This window comes from Copidosoma floridanum, unplaced genomic scaffold (assembly GCF_036245765.1).
Source record: "Copidosoma floridanum isolate Cflo_tuat_1 unplaced genomic scaffold, Cflo_Japanese_pri ptg000030l, whole genome shotgun sequence".
In the NCBI taxonomy this organism is placed as follows: Eukaryota; Metazoa; Arthropoda; class Insecta; order Hymenoptera; family Encyrtidae; genus Copidosoma; species Copidosoma floridanum.
The window spans coordinates 37401563-37422370 of NW_028321907.1; the positions used below are offsets into that span (position 1 = coordinate 37401563).

Here is a 20808-nt window from a genome sequence, read left to right on the forward strand (position 1 = left end):
CAATTGAAGGAAAAAAAATGATATGCCTATTATAAAAAGTACACCTTAAAAAATATAACTTAAATACCCCCTACCTAATAATTAAACTATTTTACCAATATGTGACTAAATAACGATAATGGCACCATAGTTATTCTTATTGTATTTTTTATGTAAATGTTATTGTAGCGGCCTGTACGATTATTCGTCAGTATATTGGTGCACGTACGATTCTTCGTCGCAAAGAAGTGGCCTGTACGATTCTTCGTTGGAATATATCTGCACGTACGATTCTTCGTCGGAATATATCTGCGGGTACGATTCTTCGTCGGAATATATCTGCGCGTACGATTCTTCGTCGGAATATATCTGCGTGTACGATTCTTCGTCGGAATATATCTGCGCGTACGATTCTTCGTCGAAATATATCTGCGCGTACGATTCTTCGCTTGAATATACCGACGTATACGATTCTTCGTTGAAAGGATCGGGGAGTACGTTTCTTCGTAGGAACCTCTGGAGTACGATTCTTCGTAGGTGCCGTCGACATTCACTATGACCTTCCTAAACATGCATTATAAAGCCGTGTGTGTTCTATCTTAGTTATGCTCTATAATACTTGCTAATATTTATTTAAGTCAGATATTGAGTTTATTATAATGAGTGCCTTATATGTATAGTCTATTAATTATAAGAAGTCACATATTATATGTTAATTGCATCGCATGTTATTATCACGTACATGTAGTTTGCAATCTATGAACAATAAATTATGATAAACAAAGATATGATGTTTATAAAGTTGTAGGACTGGCAGTGATCTTGCTTTTATTGTTGAAAAAAATGTTTCAGGTACTCCACATAAGTTATGTTACTATTGCCTTATACAAGTTACCAAGTCACCTGAGTTTGTAAATTTGTACATATTTCATTTTAAGTTTCGGTGATGTACAAAAATACTTTTTTGGAATAATTAGAAACTAACACTTTTAACTTTAATATAGTAATAAGTTTATTAGTTACATATCGTATATCCTCCTTTCGAACTTCAATTATACATCAATAATACTTCAGATTCCTGCGAAATACAAGGTTTTTTAATTGGCAGTGACTAGGTGCACACACTCGTGTACCGTCCACGGTACACGGATACTTACACGATAACACGTCGAGCAACAGTGCTGGTTGTTGTACCGTCGCCGGTCCACGGTCCACGGTCCATGGTCGTGTGGTTGTTTTCGTTTGTTGTACCGTGTGCCGTCGACCGTCAACCGTCGACCGTCGACGGTATAACCAGCATCGATACTCGACCATAGAGGTATAAGAATAGAGGAGAAAAGGGGACGTGATATGCGACAGCAGAATTCGCTACGTAACGGGGCATCTGTCTTTGTCTGGCAGTTGTGTTATTGGTCGAGTCACACATGAGATTGAATCAACTGTAGGATCCAGAACGAAGAAGTAGCCAATAACGTGGCTTTGGCAACAAGGACAGATGCCCCGTTACACTTAGTTATGCTGTCGCTGCCGCTAATGGGTTAGTATAGCGCTTTTCCCCTCTATTCTTATACCTCTATGTACTCGACACATTACCGTGGACATACATAAATTACATATATATCAAAGCACGCCTATCCCACGTTCCCCACAAAAACGCCCCTAAATTTAACGCGCTGAAAGCTGAAAGCAGGAAATTACGAAATTAAAATTTCATCAGACCTCCGATACAAATGACATGAATAAGTTTGCTAGTAGATCTTTAAAGTAAGTATGAGTTATATTTAATTGTTTTATATATTTTATAAATGATTTATTTTAATAAATGTTACAAAGGAAATACATGAATACATGAATGATTAACACGTAAATAATACAGCACTTTATTAATTTGTGCGCTGTTTTATAATATTTCAAGAATGTTGCGGACAGAGCCGTTGTCCTGATGTAAGGAGTGGGAGATGCAGGCATGTGTCTGGTCCGATATGAAAAGAACTTGGTTTGTGACCACTGGATGTTCTGGTATATTTTATTTACTATAGGTAAGCGACTGATTGGGACCGTTCGAGTGACCTTATGAGGTCGGTAATTATTTTACGGTGGCGGAGTGTCGATCAGGGGCGGAGCTGTATCTCCGCTTGCCTTCACGCCCAAATTTGTAACCATGAGATCCCTGGGAGTTAATGAAATGTGGATCGAACTTTCAGGGAGGTAGTTAATGTGATCTACCTTAGTCCTTCAGGCGAAAGGTACTCTGCCCCGGAATATACGGATTGACGAGTAGAGGATGTCAAGACTAAAACGGTCACAGTCGGACGCTGACCGTCGCGAAATATCGCTCACGCGGCCTCGTTCATACTTATAAGTTATATCGCTGAAATGTACACATATATTTAAGCTTCATGTAAACCGGACGTCAGTAATCGGTGCGCGCAGGTCGTCTAGTTTGAAGCGTAGAAAGAGCAGCGGGGAAGGGGAAGAATAGTGGAGGAGAGACGAGACAAACCGTCGTAGGATAGAGTAGTAGCTTTTGGAAAGCGATTGGCGTAGGTAAGCGCTGGCGTCCGGCCATCATACACAGCTGTTTATTTGAAATAAACTAATTTTTATTAACCTAATTCTATCTTTTCTTTTATGTAATCCCTCGTTTATCTTATACACGGATTGTGTTGTCAACAAATTGGAGCCGAAACAGCGTGTAATGGCGGTTGTGCACGACAATAACGACAACAGTGGCACTCCTGAACGGCAACCCTGTTGCCCCGTCTGTGATCGAGACAACCATCAATTAGCGGATTGTACAAAGTTCGCGCGCGAGCCTATTGCGAGGCGTTGGTGGTATATAAGGCATTTAGGACGGTGTTTCAGGTGTTTAGGGGTCGGGAATTTGCAGAGTGCTTGTAAGGGAGTGAAGTTTGCCTAGTGTGGAGGCCCGCATCATGTGCGGCTACACCGACCGAAAGAGCAGCAAGTAGAGGAGGGGCATCCATCACCGCGCGATCAAGGGCAAGCGTTTCCGCAACAAAATCGTAGCGACTCGCGTTCCTCCTTTTGACTAGTACGCCCCTATGTGCTGCTAAAAATATTGCCGGTTACCGTGCGAGGACCAACTCGAGCGATCGACACTTATGCATTTTTAGATGACGGGTCCACAATTACTATGTTGTCAGCAAATTTAACTACGCGTTTAAATCTGAATGGGAGACACGAAATGATTAAAATCATGGGAATCAAAGCAAGTGTCGACGCGGACACGCCGTGTAAGCGGGTAGATTTTTCCATCCAAGGCATGGGAGATGCTTATCCAATAAAGGGAGCTTTGGCCGTGTCATCAGTGAACTTACCAACGCAGTCTTTACCACGCGAGTTGGTCCGTCAAATCAGCAATGAGCTGGGTATATTTATTCAAGTGTACGACAACGTGGTTCCATCAATTCTTATTGGGCAGGATAATTGGGAGTTACTAGTGAGCCGCGAAGTTCGTTGCATGCAAGATGTAGGTATCGCACTGTCACTGACGCGGCTAGGGTGGGTGGCGCACGGTCACGTGCAGCCGAGTCAACATGTAAATAGCAAGGACTCGCGTGAGCGAGCACTAGAAACGAGTGCTCATGTGTCTTGCGTCACCTGCGTGGAACAAACCGAAGGGCTCGAAGCTTTAGTCCGCGAATATTTTAAAATCGAAAGCATGGGAGTGCGCGAAGTTGAACGCGTCGATCCCGCGCAAGCGCGTGCGTTGGAGACGCTACAAAGGACCAGTCGACAGGTAAATGTAGGTTGGGAAACTGGCCTACTGTGGAGGAGTAATACTGCCCCAGCCCTTGACAGTCACGCTACGGCCTTAAAGCGACTGCATAGGATCGAGAGGCGATTAGACCGCGATCAAGAGTACGCTCGCTTGTATTATCCTGAAATGGAGCGACTCATTGCACAGGGCTACGCGTGAGAGATGGACGACGAGACGATTGCCTTGCGCGTGTGGTATCTTCCCCATTTTGGTGTGGTAAACGCAGCTAAGCCCGGCAAAATTTGGATAGTTTTTGACGCCGCAGCCGCTACAAAAGGCGTGAGTCTTAATGACCAGTTAGATGCAGGCCCCGACCTTCTGCAGTTTCTTCCCGGAGTGTTACTGAGATTTCGGCAATATGCAGTCGCGTGTAAGTCAGACATCGGCGATATGTTCATGCGGGTGTATATTCGGCCCGAGGATAGGAGCGCGTTGAGATTTTTGTGGAGAGGAGCATCGCGAGATAAGAACCCTCACACTTACGAAATGACTCGATTAGTGTTTGGCGCTAAGTCATCTCCGTGTAGCGCACACTTCGTGAAAGACACAAACACGCAGCGCTTCGAGACGACCAAGCCAGAGGCGGCGCGTAGCATTATAAAAAACTCTTACGTCGACGACTTCCTCGTGAGTAGACCGAGTGTAGAACAACTAGAAGCGCTTGTCGAGGACGTAGTGGGAATTAACCAGCAGGCTAATTTTGAAATGCATGGCTGGGCATGCAACGAGGTGATAAGGGTAGGTGGGCCGCAGGGAACAACATCGGCGCGACAGGAGCGAGCCATCGTATTGTGCGATAAAGCCGCGGAACGCGTACTCGGTATGTACTGGGACCCAAAACTAGACACTTTAGGGTTTAACGTAGGACTGACACATGTTTCTACAAGTATTCTACAGGGATGTGTTCGACCTACGAAACGCGAATATCTACGTTTTATGATGTCGGTGTACGACCCGCTCGGTCTGCTCGGACCGTACACCATTAGTTCAAAATTAATGCTGCAAGCAATCTGGCATAGTGGGATCGGATGGGACGAACCCCTTCGCAACGAAGAGGATGAGGCGTAGCGTGAGTGGCTAGACACGGTGAAGAAGTTAAACTCTTTGCGCGTATCAAGGTGTATAACCCCCAAGGGGCGCGATATTAAAGAAGCGCAGATACACGTGTTCTGCGACGCTAGCAAGCGCGCTTTCGCGGCATGTGCTTATCTCCGATGCGAGACGACGGGAGGATGCATAAGTGTTACATTATTAATGGCAAAGTCCCGCGTCGCGCCGGACAAACCACATTCAGTGCCAAGGTTAGAGTTGCAGGCCGCAGTGCTGGCGTCGCAGCTCTTAAACACTGTGAGTTCCGAGGTAGAAATTCCCTATTCTTGTGCGTACCTCTGGTCCGACTCGCGTACGGTGCTGCACTGGATCCAGAGGGATCCACGGGTTAGACAGGCTTTCGTGGCTCATCGTTTAGGCGAAATCTCCGAAAGAACCGCCAACGCGAAGTGGAAGTGGGTACCTACTAAGGAAAACCCGGTGGTCGCAACCACGCTCGGGAAGTACTTAAGTGAGAGCGAAGAGAAGCGATGGTTCCGAGGACCCGACTTTTTGGTACTACCTGAAACTCAGTGGCCGACCGCGCGAGAATTGACGCATAAAGAAAGGGAGGTATTAGAAGGGGCAAAGCGACGACCGGAGAGAGTTGCACTAGTGGTAGGTAGTTCGAATTATGTGCCCTTTGTAGCTCGCATTTTTGGCTGGGAGGGGCATTTACTCGCGGCGCAAAGAGTGCGTAGGGCGAACATGCATTGGAAACAATTAAAGGCAGCGCGCGTAGCGCGAAACAAAGGACAAGAGCTATTGCAGCAAGCTCAGACGGAAGATCAAGATCTAGCGCGACAGTTAGACAAGGAGTACGTCCTACGAGCAGCACAAGGGGATAGTTTCGCACGGGAATGTCAGGCGCTTGCAAAGGGGCAAAAGATTCCAGCTGGGAGTAAATTAACCCCATTTTTGCCGTTCTTAGATGACCGTGGTTTAATTAGAATTAAGGGTCGTGTGACTTGCGTGGCTGGCGCCGAGTTTAATCGTACTCCGATAGTGTTGGATGGGAAGCACAATACCGTTAGGGCTATCGTGCGGAAGCTGCATTACCGCTGGCAACATGGTAATCACGAAACAGTCGTGAAGGAGCTGTTGCAACGGTACGTCGTCTTCGGAGCAAGGCCCGCGCTGAGAGCCGTCTGCAACCAGTGTTTGATTTGCAAGGTGCGACGTGGTCGTCCACAGCCGCCACTAATAGCTGCCTTGCCTGAAGGAAGGTTGGCGTATCGGCAGCGCCCGTTCACGCACTGTGGGGTGGATTATTTTGGTCCCATGTTGGTAAAGATAGGACGCAGCCGCGTCAAACGCTGGGGAGTCCTTTTCACGTGTCTGACGACACGAGCGGTGCACTTGGAAATTGCGTGCAGTTTAGCCACAAGCTCGATAATTATGGCGTTACAGCGAATGGCAGCGTGGCGAGGCTGTCCGGCGGTGATTTATAGCGACAACGGGACCAACTTCCGCGGCGCGTGCACGGAGCTTTAGACGGAAGTAGCTCGCTTAGACAGACAGCGACAAAAGGAGTATGCGTTAAAAAACGGCACACGCTGGGTCTTCAACCCACCCGAAGCACCGCATATGGGCGGCTCCTGGAAAAGATTGGTAAGATGGGTGAAAGTTGCGCTTCACGCAACGCTTAAGGACGAGGTGCCTTCCGAGGAAGTTCTGTGCACGGTGCTCGCCGAAGCGGAACATGTAGTGAACTCGCGCTCTCTTACGCACGTGTCGGTGCATCCCGGGGACGGGGAAGCGCTTACTCCCAATCACTTCCTCATAGGAACAGCGAGCGGTTCGGTGAATTTGGCCGCCTATAGCTTACCTCATCAATGTACGCGTAAGGATTGGGAGTACGCGCGTGCCCTCGCAGACTTACACTGGCGGCGGTGGCTGCTTGAATACGCACACAGCTTGCAAGCACGGGCGAAATGGCAAAATGTAACTGATACGGTCGCATGTGGCGACTTAGTGATGATTATCAATGAACAAGCGCCAACAAATACGTGGCGAAAAGGCACCGTTGTCGAGATTTACCCCGGTAAGGATGGCACTGTGCGTGCGGCAAAGGTACGGTCGAATGGAAGCGAGTATGTTCGCGCGACGCATAAACTCATTGTACTATTTCGAGAGAAAGTACAAGCAGGTGCGACTGCTTGTACGGTGGGGAGTGTTGCAGACAGAGCCGCTGTCCTGATGTGAGGAGTGGGAGATGCAGGCATGTGTCTGATCCGATATGAAAAGAACTTGGTTTGTGACCACTGGATGTTCTGGTGTATTTTATTTACTATAGGTAAGCGACTGATTGGGACCGTTCGAGTGACCGTATGAGGTCGGTAATTATTTCACGGTGGTGGAGTGCCGATCAGGGGCGGAGCTGTATCTCCGCTTGCCTTCACGCCCAAATTTGTAACCATGAGATCCCTGGGAGTTAATGAAATGTGGATCGAACTTTCAGGGAGGTAGTTAATGTGATCTACCTTAGTCCTTCAGGCGAAAGTACTCTGCCCCGGAATATACGGATTGACGAGTAGAGGATATCAAGACTTAAACGGTCACAGTCGGTCGCTGACCGTCGCGAAATATCGCTTACGCGGCCTCGTTCATACTTATAAGTTATATCGCTGAAATGTACACATATATTCAAGTTTCATGTAAACCGGACGTCAGTAATCGGCGCGCGCAGGTCGTCTAGTTTAAAGCGTAGAAAGAGCAGCGGGGAAGGGGAAGAATAGTGGAGGAGAGACGAGACAAACCGTCGTAGGATAGAGTAGTAGCTTTTGGAAAGCGATTGGCGTAGGTAAGCGCTGGCGTCCGGCCATCATACACAGCTGTTTATTTGAAATAAACTAATTTTTATTAACCTAATTCTATCTTTTCTTTTATGTAATCCTTCGTTCATCCGACACACGGATTGTGTTGTCAACAAAGAACTCAAACCTTTTTTGATTAATTGAAACAAAATTATTTAATATTATAAATGAAATTACTTTCAAATTATAAATATAAAGCCTTAAAGTTTCCTATTGTTAGTAACACAGTAATAGTTTCTTATTACTAGTAATACAGTTTCTTATTACAATACAGATTATTATTAATAACACGGTTTAATATAACTAATAACGCTTTATAATTACGACTATCATAACGTCACTGTCGACTGTGTTCATAATTTTTTGTAAATTTTTCTCATAAGCTATAAATGTTATTTTTATCGGTGATAATCTTATTTTAAAAATAACATATTTTTTATGTCACAGTTTTATCTGAGTAAATAATAATTTTTTTTATAAAATTCAACTTTAACTAGTCACTTTCAGGAGAAAAAGTAAGTCTGAGTAATAATAGTATTATTATTGTTATTATAAAATGCACTGATACAAAATAATAATGGCAAGTAAATAGAAGAAAATTGATTTTTTTTTTTTTTTTTTTTTTTAAGTAGGTTCCACTTTTACAATTCAACTACTTTTTTTTACTATTGGCGTCGTTTTTAAAAATTCTGAAGGTCTCCATTTAATTTTATTTATTTTTGGTGTTTTCATATCTTCCAATTGCATTTCTGTGGTCACTTGTAATTTAAAAAAATTTTTTTGTACTTCAGCAATAGACATTTCACTGTTAGTGCTTACAGGAGTTACTTCTACGTTTATATTTTCTTTCCATAAGTCGCAGAGCTTTTGTAAAACCTTGACTTTTTTGGTAAACTCGTCACCACAGCTGGTACTAACAACAGTAGCCAATTCATTTAGTATAGGCGTTAAATGCCGTCGCTTACTTGGAACTGTCTGAATTTTCTGTGGAGCCTTTTTTTTAGATATTATTACAACGTTGTCTTTGCTATTTGATGTTGGATGAAGCGAGGTAGAATTTGCATGTTTGAAAATTCTATGATTTTCAGTAACGTATTTCTTTGTCCATCTGGAATCACACAGGGTGTCGTCATACAATGGATATGAAAAATATTTTCTAACTCCCAAAATATGATGACACGGTAGATTATAGCGCAAATAAAATAAACATTGGCATGTATAAGGAGTTATAACCAACTGTGCGTTATTCGACATTAATTTGCAGGTTTTCGATTCTTGATTCATTGATGAAAATGTCAACGAATTGCATCTGTCTAAATTTTCTCGAATTTTATTAAATGCAAAATCAACTAATAAATCGTTATACAAATTTAATGATAAATCATTATTAATTTCTTTTTTGAATGGCCTAGATGTGAAACACTTTGACATTTTATAGTCATTTTCTAAGCTATGTGACTCATTCCGATGAAAAAACTTTTTCTTAAATTCCAAGAGGTTGTTATTTTTTTTTATTACGTCTTTCAGTTTTTGATTGATTGATTCTAATGTGTTATTTGTTAAATTACCAAAATTTTTTTGTGACATTCCAAACTCGGTCCATTGAATTCTTATATCATGCCAATTCCGATTAAAATAATTCACTATACAGCGTGGAGCTGATTCACTAAACTCGTCATAAATAGTCATGTATTGTTCTTCTGTTGTACTGTAAATTAATTCTGTAAAAAATTTGAGACACTCTTCTTTTTGAGTTTTTAATATTGATTTTGATGCTATTGTTCTTTGAAAAATTTGTAAGGAATGAAACCTGCAAATGTGTAGATGAATATTTGGAAAAACAGTCGATATTGCACTTCTTTCTGTGTTATCTTTATCTGTCATAATTACTTCGATCTTATCACATGCTGTACCCATATGCTTTGCGAAACAATTCAAAAGCGTAACATAGCTTTCGATGTCTTCTTTAGCTAACAATCCTATTGTCTTCTGTAAGAAAAAGAACAACCGTGAAGTTGTTTCGCAAAAGCTTATACGTCCCATCTATAAATAACACTTCTGGGCATGATGTGAAAGAGTTTTTCATTTCTTGTGTGAAAAACAATAATCTCTCCAGTAAGCCTTCTTTTTTAAAAAGTTCTACTGTTGGTTCTAAAAAAAAAAAATTTTATTCAAATTTTAGTAAACAAAACATATGAAATAAAATAAATATAAAAGCATAGCTTACTTCGATCATTTATCAGATACTCTACAGCTTCCCTTAAATCATCTCCGTTTGACGCCGTTGATAGAGATTTTCAATTGCTGAGGTCCTTTAACGTGCAAAATATTTTTTCTTCCTTCAATTTGCTTTGGATATTTTTTTATTTCCACCCACCTCCAACATCTGTACAATTTTTTTTTTTTTCTCTTGTGTCACTTTTAGCCTGTTTTCCGAAAGCAAATGATAAACATCCTAAAAGTATATTAAATGATTAAGTAACAATACAAAATAAAAATTTTTAAGTATTTGTAAGCTTTGAAAACTGTACCTTGGTATGAGGATGATTGTTTTGTTGCAAATTGCATTTTTTCACTTCCAATTTTTTTTTATCTTTCGACAAGCCAAACTGTATAAGTGCTTGGCAGCTTAATCTACATGTACTATGCAGAAAAAAATTAATATATATTATATAATACAGTTATCACATGGGAAGAGGGAACTACACAACTTTTACTGGACTCGAGTCGCTAGACTCATGAGAAAAGGTGCGAAGACGAGAGCAGTAAAACAGTGATGGTCGAGTTATTTTTAAGAAAGCAGATTAATTAATTAAAACTCAAAACTGAAAAAGCTAGCAAGGGACTCGAACGAAGGGGAGAGGGCAACATTCAAGTGTCAGCAATATCCGAATGCTGACTTTGACAAGCAACAGCATACACTACCAGAGCGTCCAAGTGCTGCTCCACCCGTTCCCTATAGTCTCGCGCTTGCACTTCTCTTGGAATCCGAACTTAGCGTCGCAAATAATACACATTGTAACGAGCGCTGGGCCGCCGGGCACCGTTAAGCATTAGAGTCGCGGGAAGAATCCTCGAGGCTGGAGAGAGCGAGAGCCTGTTCGATAATCAGTATGTAATTGCGTCAAAGTTAGAGCGCTTGTAGAGGGAGACAATTGATAGGTCGCTTGACGAGCTGCGGAGACAAGATGGATTGAGATAATTTAGGATACGAACGAGTGCACTTGTGTCTCTTCGCGCCATCTGCGTCGCGTAGCGTCACGCGTCTACGGCTGGAGTAGCCTATGTCCCCCAGGACGTTCCACCTGCGAACAAACTCCCGGAGTAGCTGGCTAGAGACTTCGTCGATCCTCCATGAAGGCTGTTGCGAGCCCAGGATTCCAGGCCCCGTGCGGCACGAGCATCTCTCCGCGCGAGCGAAGCTCTCTCCACCTCTTTGATTAATTACATCGAATATAGTTTATTATTCAATCCGTTTCCGTTGACTTTGTGTTAATTTGAGTCGTCTCGTTGCCATTGACTGATCGATTTGTTGTTTTTCTCGTGGAAGGCGTTCCCCGGGTCGGCTTGCGTTAGCACCAACCGCGCGACCACCGGACCTCGTCGTGGCGACAACGTCGCTAACGCGCGCATACACACACACACTCTATCGTTTGTATTTACCATTTCTATTCCATGAGAATAAACGCTTTATATTAGGTTTTTATCTCGATCGCGTTCGTTTTTTTGCTGATCTCTTTCCTCCGGCTCTTCCGGCTGATCGAGTCACCGAGCACCAAGCCGAGGAAAAGTGAGGCCGAGTAATAGCGCTTACCCACTGCCTGCGAGATCGCACCCTTACCGTCGCACAAGCTCGAAGCTAAGTTACCGGTTGCTCCACCGGTCGCGTGGCGCACGAGCGAACACCACCTCTTTAAGGAAAGCGGGCTTTTGAGTAACTTCGGTGGCCTCGCGGTTGACCGGGCAGGACGGTTTGGTCGTGCCCCAGTTCGCCCTACAAGGATCTCGCCATCCCGTTATAACATACACGGGGCAACAATTCCACAGAAAGAGCAGCAAAAAGGTGGGTGAGAAAACTATTTATTCAATGATACAAACCTTGTTTCACGTTCTCCATGGCCTCTACTTCTTTCGTCATCACCAAATTTGTACTTGTACAATAATCTTCTGTACACAAGGTTAATATTTACTTCTTCTTTACTTGAAGTTTCAGGAATGAGATTGCTGGATCTGATTCGGAATACTTCTCGTTCTTGGTTTGAATATTTTTCCAAAAAAAGATTTAGATGTTGGAAAGACGAAAAACTAGTAGTTCCTTTAAGGATTCGTAAAACAGACATTTTGATCTTGTTTAACACATTTATAATGCCTTTTTTACTTGCTACATCGATCAATAATAAAACTACAAACTATTATTACAATCCGTGCATTCGTAAATTCAGTAATATCATATAAGTAAGATCACTAAACACTTTACTTAAAACATTTTTCCTCTTTCTTTCTATTTTTGATGCGACGTGTCGAGTTGATCTGTCAGCACGAGTACGTGTGTAATAATAGGTCCGTTCAAGAGCCTTTTGGTCCGGTCTGGTTCTCTTAACAAAATATACCTATACATAAAGGACCAAATCGAGCCGGGTTCTGTTTAGTTTCCTATATATAGGTATATTTTGTTAAGAGAACCAGATCTTGTGTTTACATCGGTGCGATCACGGACGAATAAATCTTACGAGACGCGTGAGAGTAGTCGTAATCGTGCGTGTAAAGACGCCAAAGGGCAGTGAAAGGATGATACGTGAGATATCAGCCGCCGCTTTATCCAAGCCGTGTGGTCCGCCAAAAACCAGGGAGCATACCATGACATTTAAGTATGTATGTATGTATAGCATTTATTAAGCCATGTGGTGCGACCACGTAAGGCTTCAAACATTAAGTACATAGTTAAAATTCATAATCAGTACATTTGCAAGTATTACTTATTGTAGCTAATAAACGAAAATTTCATAGAGATAAGCTGAATTTTATATAACACAATTTAAATCGTAGGAAATACATATCTGTTTACAAGAGTATAACGCAAAGTATAACGTAAAGTTTGCCACTATGACAAGTGTAATAAATTTCAATAAAAATCAAAGGAAAAGAGATAACAGAATGACACATAAAGATTAAAGTAACGAAGTAAAGTGAAGTAACATGAAACTAAAGTAAACGAAAGAAATAAATAACTGAAACTAGACACTTAAAGTCTAGGCAAAAGCCTACATTCCCTAGCTCAATCACTTTTGTCATGAAGAAAGAGAGTGGCAAATAAGTTGGACTTAAAGCTCGGAGTTACGGAAGAGTCAAAAAAAGTTTGATGGACCATATTTAAGAGTAAAGTAGATTGAACAAGAAATGACTGTCTTAATGTTTCGGTTCGAAAGGATGGGCATAAAAGATAGCAGCTAGGTAGTCGACAAGAGCGCCTTAAATCAGTAAAAGATGCAGCAAGAATATAATTAGATGCCAAATAAGTAGGATAATTATGTGAGAGTATCGAAAACGAGAGTATTCCCAAGAAGTAATCACGTCGCCTGGACACCGACAGCCAATTTAGGGCGATGCGATAAGGTGTAATTCTACTCCTTCGTCCAATATTGCCATAAACAAATCGCACACAGGCATTAAGAGCAGTATGCAGTTTAAGATTGGATGAACTATCGATACTGTGATATGCAACTGACATATAGTCAAATATAGGAAAAATCAAGCTCTCGACTAGCTGTTTCCTAAGAGAAAAAGATAGTGCGTGTTTGCAGTGTTTGAGTCTGTACAGTGCACTGTAAGTACGATTGGCAACATGCGTTGCATGCCGGCCCCAGTGCAGATTCGATGTGATCCATAGTCCAAGGTTTTTAGCCACAGTAGTATAGGGTAGACTCACACCGTCAATAGTAACAGGTGGAACATTCATCTGGCCAAGACGACCCATGGAGTATGCGCTACCGAGAATTAGCGGTAAAATCTTGGGTAGACTAAGCGAAAGCCCATTCTCGTGCCCCCAATTAACTATAATTGAAGAGTCGGAATTGACCTCATCCAGACCAGAGGCAATTTCATCCAGACCACATGAGTAGAATATTTGTAAATCATCAGCATACATAACATATTTACAGTATTTCAATCTGCTCATCAGATCATTAACATAAATAAGAAAAAGCAACGGGCCTAACGCACTACCCTGCGGAACACCAGTTGACGAATAGAGCCAATCAGACTGAGTGCTGTTGACACCCCCCACAGCCTGACTACGCTCAGCCAGGTACGAGAAAAACCATTTGAGTGTTTTGTCATAAGTAGCTAGAGCCGTCACGCGGGATTAAGACTGCAGCCAGGTGAGAGACTTCGCGAAGTTGAGGTAAGTGATGAATCGGGTCGGGTAATCCGAATGAGAGTATGTGTGTTAGTGTGTTCGTGAGAAAGAGAGAAAGAGTTGTGCAGGGAAGTTGAGATCCGCAGTACGAGTTCGAAGGATATGTTTTTTTTCATTACATTGTTGATTCGCCGTGTAGTCACTTGTCAATGTATTGTGTCTTTTTTTTCACCACAATCTGTATTTTTTTTTTGCTTTTTCTCCTGCATTCACAAAGTATTACCAACAATTTCAAGCAAAATAAAATTACGCGTTTGTCCACGTTAAACTGCGGCTATCAAAGAAACGCAAATAAGCAAACGCATTGACTAGACCTTGCTTTTTTTACTTGCACGTCAAGGGCACGATACGGACTCAAGGGGAGTGAAGGGAACTTGAAGTCGACATTTGACTAACAAACATGGAGAAAGGCAGAGAATTTGCCTCCTACCAAGAATTTATAGATGCTATAAGAGAAATTGAGTCGTCGCTGGGGGTAAAGTACATCATTAACAGAAGTACAGGAAAAAATGTGGATCCTAATTGGCCCTACCAATGGATAAACTACTCATGCGACCGATTTGGCATTTTCAAATGGCGAGGAAAGGGGCTGAAGCCGAGTATCACCAAGTAAGTCGTTCAAATAGTAACATTCAGTTTGCGATAGTGTAAGAAAAAATATACTATTAAAATACATACGTGCATGTTCCGTGCTAGTATATTCACACGTACATGTGTGTACAAGTGTGTGTATATCAATGATCCTCAACAGATGGAAATTAGAATGTCAGACCCGTCCATCAGTAAGGTACAATTCTTTTTACAAGTTTCAGGGAGAAAATTAATTATTATTTTTTTACTGATTTTGAATTGGGCCTGGCCACGTTACGTAGAAGGGAAGGATGACTACGCAAAACTGCGAGCCGACTAAGAAAGTTTCGATTTGATTGCTTCGGTCAGTAATTGACATCTAATTCGTTGAGTAAGCGAAATAACAATCGATCGTAACGCGCGCCTTGTTCCGGGAGTGACACTTGAATAATACCGCAATACGCGGTCGACTACTTATGCACATAATCTCCCTGTGAATCACCACCCGCGCGTCATAATATATCTATTAAACGAATAAGTGACAACAGTTATAATTACACAACAATTATTCGAATTTTGGTAAACATATATCATGGATTCTAAATGTTCTAATGGAAATTTCAAGATTTTTTACTTTTACTGTATTCATTTGTAAAATTAATAAAACTTTCAATTTTTTAAAAGTATTTATTGAATAATTACTTGAAATTTTATCCATCTTCTTTCTGTTTCTTTAAGGTCAAAAAAATGTGGATGCCTAGTTTTTTTCAATGCTAGTATTCTCAACGGCAAGTTGAGAATCACTGATGCCGAAAATAAACATAATCATTTAATGGTAAATTTATTATTACATATATCAACCAAAATACAAAATATAATCTAATTCAAAATAAAACTTTTGCAGAAAACAACAGACAAGGAACAACATGACGTAGCATCAGAAGTGCACGCTAAACCTTTTGATTTGGATTTCCTACTTGCAGATGAAACGGCACTCATTCCTGATGTTGTTATCGAGGTCAGTGCATTTAAATAAATTTCGTAATGTACAGTTATAAGAAAAAATAAGTCTTTTAAATGAAAAGCGTAATGACTTCTAATATTTTTGATGAGGCTTGAAATTTCATCGATAATCAAAAGAGTGCGCAAAAGAGAGTAAAAAAGATCAAATATCCATTTTTGAAGGAGGGCGAAAAATTGCAAGTACTTGTGCCTTGACTAAGATGATACACATAAACGTGTAATTGTGTCAACTCGCCAATGAAGCATTGTATAGTCAGTTTTCACTCGTATTGCCGTGTTGTCGATCGCGCTACAGTTTTATCTATCCGACAAATTCTTAGCACGTGTTAAATGAATTTCTTGTCACATTTTTCCTGCCTGTAATTTTTCCCCACATTTTTCAAATTTTCGAGTTGTGCGTCGACACAAACTCCTAATATATTTATGGCTTTTAATTCCAGACGTGAGTTTTTGTCCAATAAATCCCCGAACCAATCAGCTATAGAATAAAATTGAAAAATAAAATCGGTTCGGTAGAGATCGAAAGTGCATTCGCGAAAATCATCAGGCAAACATTATAAACGTATGTTGGATTGAGCTTGGGATTATTCCCTCAATTTTCTGAAATCGGTTTTTATTCGTACATATTTACACACTTGCACGATTTCTCAGAAAAAAGAAAATTAATTGCAGTAAAGTATACTGCCGCGTTACAATCTACTTTTTAAATTTGCCACCCCTACCAATTCATATAAACTTTTTGCAATAAGTACTCGATATCTGGCATGAAAAAGTCACAATGTCGCCACTACATGCGTGCAAACTAACATCAACTCATCTCGTTTAATTTCGCGTTAACTTTGGCTGGAACAAACCTTGTATGCCTTTCCAAAGTCTCTGTTTTATAAATTTTTTGTGATTTATTTTTAAAAGGCTGAAACAGCAACGCAGACATGTACGTCTAATAAAATTGGTGCATGGGCTGCCGAAAAATCGAATTGATACTCCGTCATTATTTCACGATGCAAATGTAGTTATAGGTTGCCCGTAAATTCATCGCTACTATAACATGCATATTACTCGTTTACCCTTTACACCTTACCCTTATCTCTCATCTCCAAGGGGGTAGGAAGCCGTTACACGCGATATCTTATACGTCATTGTCAGTTGGTACCTATCATTCTGTACCTACTCTCGGCCTTTCAGCTCGGTTTTGGCAATTCTTTCTACTCGCCCGCAGTAATAATTCGTCGCGGATATCGAATCCCGTCAATGTGAAGGACTATACATATTATTTTGCCCTTAAACTTTTCGTTATAAAAGATAAAGCTTGAACACTTCATGTTGTGCATGCCACTGATTTCGTATGCAAGCAATACAATATAAAAAAAATTTATATGTTCACAGAAAGGTACAACTCCTTTGGGATCAAGTACTACAGCTAAACTGTTTGAAGAGAGTGCTTCGGCTAGTTTATTTTCCAAGGATATTTCAAAACAAAACAGAGTCGCTGAAGCTGTAATAAGTGAGGAAATTAAAGACAATGGGGCTATCCTTCATAAAGATAAGCTCCACCTGGATGAGATTCTTCCCTGTTCCACTGTAAATTTATGCTCCGGCTCCTTATCAGTGAGTAAATTATGTAACTGAAATAGTACTTGTAAACTATAATAAAATAATGAACATCCCCAGTAAGTTTAACTTTCAGCTTCTTCGTGAGATTATTATAGTGTCATATATATTATCGCATATTTATAGTTATAAGATTCACCGTAATTTATCTCGTAATTAATTATAATGTGCATAATACATTTTTTCGATGAGCATTGAAATTTAAAAAAAAATAAAAAAATATTATTACCTTTAGAAATCCACTGCTGCGATTAAAAAGTCTGAGTCAGTTCTGCCAAATGAAAAGGAAGAAGAACCAGTATTGCATGAGGTAAGTGTTTTTGCACTCGTTATAATTTTTAAAAATACTTAAATCATTTATTGATCATTTTTATCAATAAACTATTGAAAAATTGACGACTGACTTTCATAAAACTTTAATATCAACTACACATCCACCAACAAATGTAATAGCTATTGGTCGTGAAACACTTGCTTTTTTAAAAAAAAAGTTAAATTCAAATGAAACGAGATCAACTAAGGATAAAATGAAAGAAGATAATGTTAAACAACAGTCTTCCCGCTTGAAACAACCTCAGAACCTCAATCCAATTGGTAGACCAAAGGGATGTGAAAAAGACGTCATTAGCTTGAATAAAAAAAAAGTACCTAAAGTATTTATACAACGCGATAATCATGACAAGAAGTATTCAATGTTGCGATGGCTGAATTTATTAGAAGAAAAAACGTAATAGCAGGTGAATACTTGATAAGTGTATCTGACATTCAAAATGTCAAAGAGAATATTCAACATTTCTTGGACTCCATAGTTAATGTAGAACTTATTAAAAATTTCATGCAAAAAGAGGCTTTGAAAATTTTTCAAAAAATTATAAACGAGCACATTAAAAAAAAAAATTATATTTGTGGCTCATGTAAAAAGCGTTTATGTGGAAAATCAATCATGTGCGACAGGTGTGTACTTTGGTACCATTTTTCATGTGCAGAAATTCAGCATGACATTAATAATGAATGGTTTTGTCCTAACTGCATCATGCTTTTTTCAAATAATACTTATTACTATTAATAAAGATCTGTATTGTACTAAGAAACTGTATTACTAATAATAGAAAACTTTAAGGCTTTATATTTATAATTTGAAAGTAATTTCATTGATAATATTAAATAATTTTGTTTCAATTAATCAAAAAAGGTTTGAGTTCTTGAAGTATTATAAAACAGCGTACAAATTCATAAAGTGCTGTATTATTTACGTGTTAATCATTCATGTATTAATGTATTTCCTTTGTAACATTTATTGGAATAAATAATTTATAAAATATGTAAGACAATTAAATATAACTCATACTTTAAAGATCTACTAGCAAACTTATTTATGTCGTTTGCATCAGAGGTCTGATTAAATTTTAATTTCGTAATTTCCTGCTTTCAGCGCGTTAAATTTAGGGGCGTTTTTGTGGGGAACGTGGGATAGGCGTGCTTTGATATATATGTATTTTTTGTATGCCTTACGTACTTATGTATTTTTGTATTACGTTACCGTTCAGTGTTCGCAACCGCGTTGTACACGCGTGTAAAAAAACGCATTTACTTTTTAAACCATGGTCCATGCCCCCCGTGGACAGCGACAGACTCGACGGTGACGTTATAATAGTCGTAATTGTAAAGATTCATTAATAATATAAAGCCGTGTCCCATACACGGCCCACGGTCAACTGTTCACGGAAAAAAACGGAAAAATTAGTGTACCGTTCACGGCACACGGTACACTGTGCACGGTCCACGGCAATGTGTCGAGTATCGATGCTGGTTATACCGTCGACGGTCGACGGCACACGGTACAACAAACAAAAACAACCACATGACCGTGGACCGTGGACCGTGGATCGTCGATGGTACAACAACCAGCACTGGGTCCGTACCATATAACTATTTTTCTGTACATCGGCCTATGTTATAACATAGGCCTGTGAAGCAAAAAGAAGTTATATGGTACGGCCCCTGATGCTCGACGTGTTATCGTGTGAGTATCCGAGTACCGTGGACGGTACACGAAGACGAGTGTGTGCACCTAGTCACTGTCTTTTTAATTACTGTGAGAGTTGCGGCTGGTGGGCTGGTCTAAATTTTTGACAATCGTCAGACATCAGCTCTTTTAGCTCTTAGTCTATGAGACCAAGAGCTGAGATCAAAGGGTGGTCAAAATCTTAATCAGCCGCCACTCCCACCAGAATAGAGGAACTCTATGATTCGTAAAGATCTGAAATATTTTGGTCATATTTCGTTCCGGTGAAGAGTTTTGTTGGTATTTAAGAAGTGCTTTTACTATTAAAAAATCCCTGCCTATGACACAAACTGTCTATGATAGAGTCTATCGAATTGGATCTTTATGAATGAAGGATTTATAATTAAAAAAAAAATATTACAAATCACACACCTTACACCAATTTTTATTGACATCATGTGGCATTATGTGAGCCTTAGTAGATTAGTATGCCAGTACTGGAATTGAGAAATTTCTATCGTAACTAAAATGTATGTTGATTTTTAAATAAGCGAATAATTTCTATTTCTGAACGGATAATCAGTTCGTACATTATGTGTTGTAAACGTCTTTTTCGAAGACATATTTAAATTGGATAAAGCAGTCAGCGTTTTATGATAGTGTACGTAATGCGCAATTACTTTTTCTATTACTGCATAGAAGGTAAAGTTATTAGTGGGAAATAACAGTTAGATATGAAATTCCATCGAATAACTGAATTATCACAATGCAAAACCAGTGTTTATAAAATTAAGTTGTTTCAGCTTGTTAAAGTCAAATATTGAATTGAATCCCCATAAAAATACTTTTTGACAAAACAAAAAGGTTAGGTAAGTTTGATATTATGAGTTATAAGTATACTTACATATCTAACTACAACAATACGTATACTCTATTTCAGCGTTGAGTTACTTAGGCGGATTGAATATCGGCACTTTTTCCTTAGATCGTATATATAGCTATACGATCTAGGGAGAATGTTCCGTCGAGCTGACGGCACAGCAGTGAAGGGGCATTGCCAAAGACTCGTGGAAATTAAAAATTGTAATATTAATAAGACAAGTGCCTATCACCCAATGACCCGGGGCGCTAGCTGGCCTCTCTATTAAATAATAAAGTATTAATTATTTACACAAGCGTCTATCACCCGATGTCCCGGGGCGCTAACTGGTCGCTTTATTAAATAATAAACAATTATTCAATAGCACAAGCGCCTATCACCCGATGACCCGGGGTGCTTACTGCTCACTCTATTAAATGATAAAATATTAATTATTAACACAAACGCCTATCACCTAGTGACCCGGGGCCCTTACTGGCCTCTCTATTAAATAATAAGGTATTAATTATTTACACAAGCGCCTATCACCCGATGTCCCGGGGCGCTTACTGGTCGCTTTATTAATAATAAAGAATTATTCAATAGCACAAGCGCCTATCACCCGATGACCCGGGGTAGCTTACTGGCCTCTCAGTT

General features: G+C 40.2%; 3 protein-coding genes across 3 annotated transcripts; all 3 read left to right on the plus strand.

The window, feature by feature from the left end:
- The first annotated feature begins 3925 nt into the window (after positions 1–3925).
- LOC149373614 (uncharacterized) lies at positions 3926–4831 on the plus strand. Its single transcript, XM_089596934.1, has one exon. The coding sequence runs from the start codon at positions 3926–3928 to the stop codon at positions 4829–4831; it is 906 nt and encodes a 301-aa protein (XP_089453060.1).
- A 186-nt stretch (positions 4832–5017) lies between these two features.
- Positions 5018–6346, plus strand: LOC149373615 (uncharacterized). Its single transcript, XM_089596935.1, has one exon. It carries the CDS (start codon positions 5018–5020, stop codon positions 6344–6346), a length of 1329 nt encoding a protein of 442 aa, XP_089453061.1.
- Positions 6347–6439: 93 nt separating this feature from the next.
- On the plus strand, positions 6440–7057 carry LOC149373616 (uncharacterized). The gene has a single exon (XM_089596936.1). It carries the CDS (start codon positions 6440–6442, stop codon positions 7055–7057), a length of 618 nt encoding a protein of 205 aa, XP_089453062.1.
- Positions 7058–20808: the final 13751 nt, after the last annotated feature.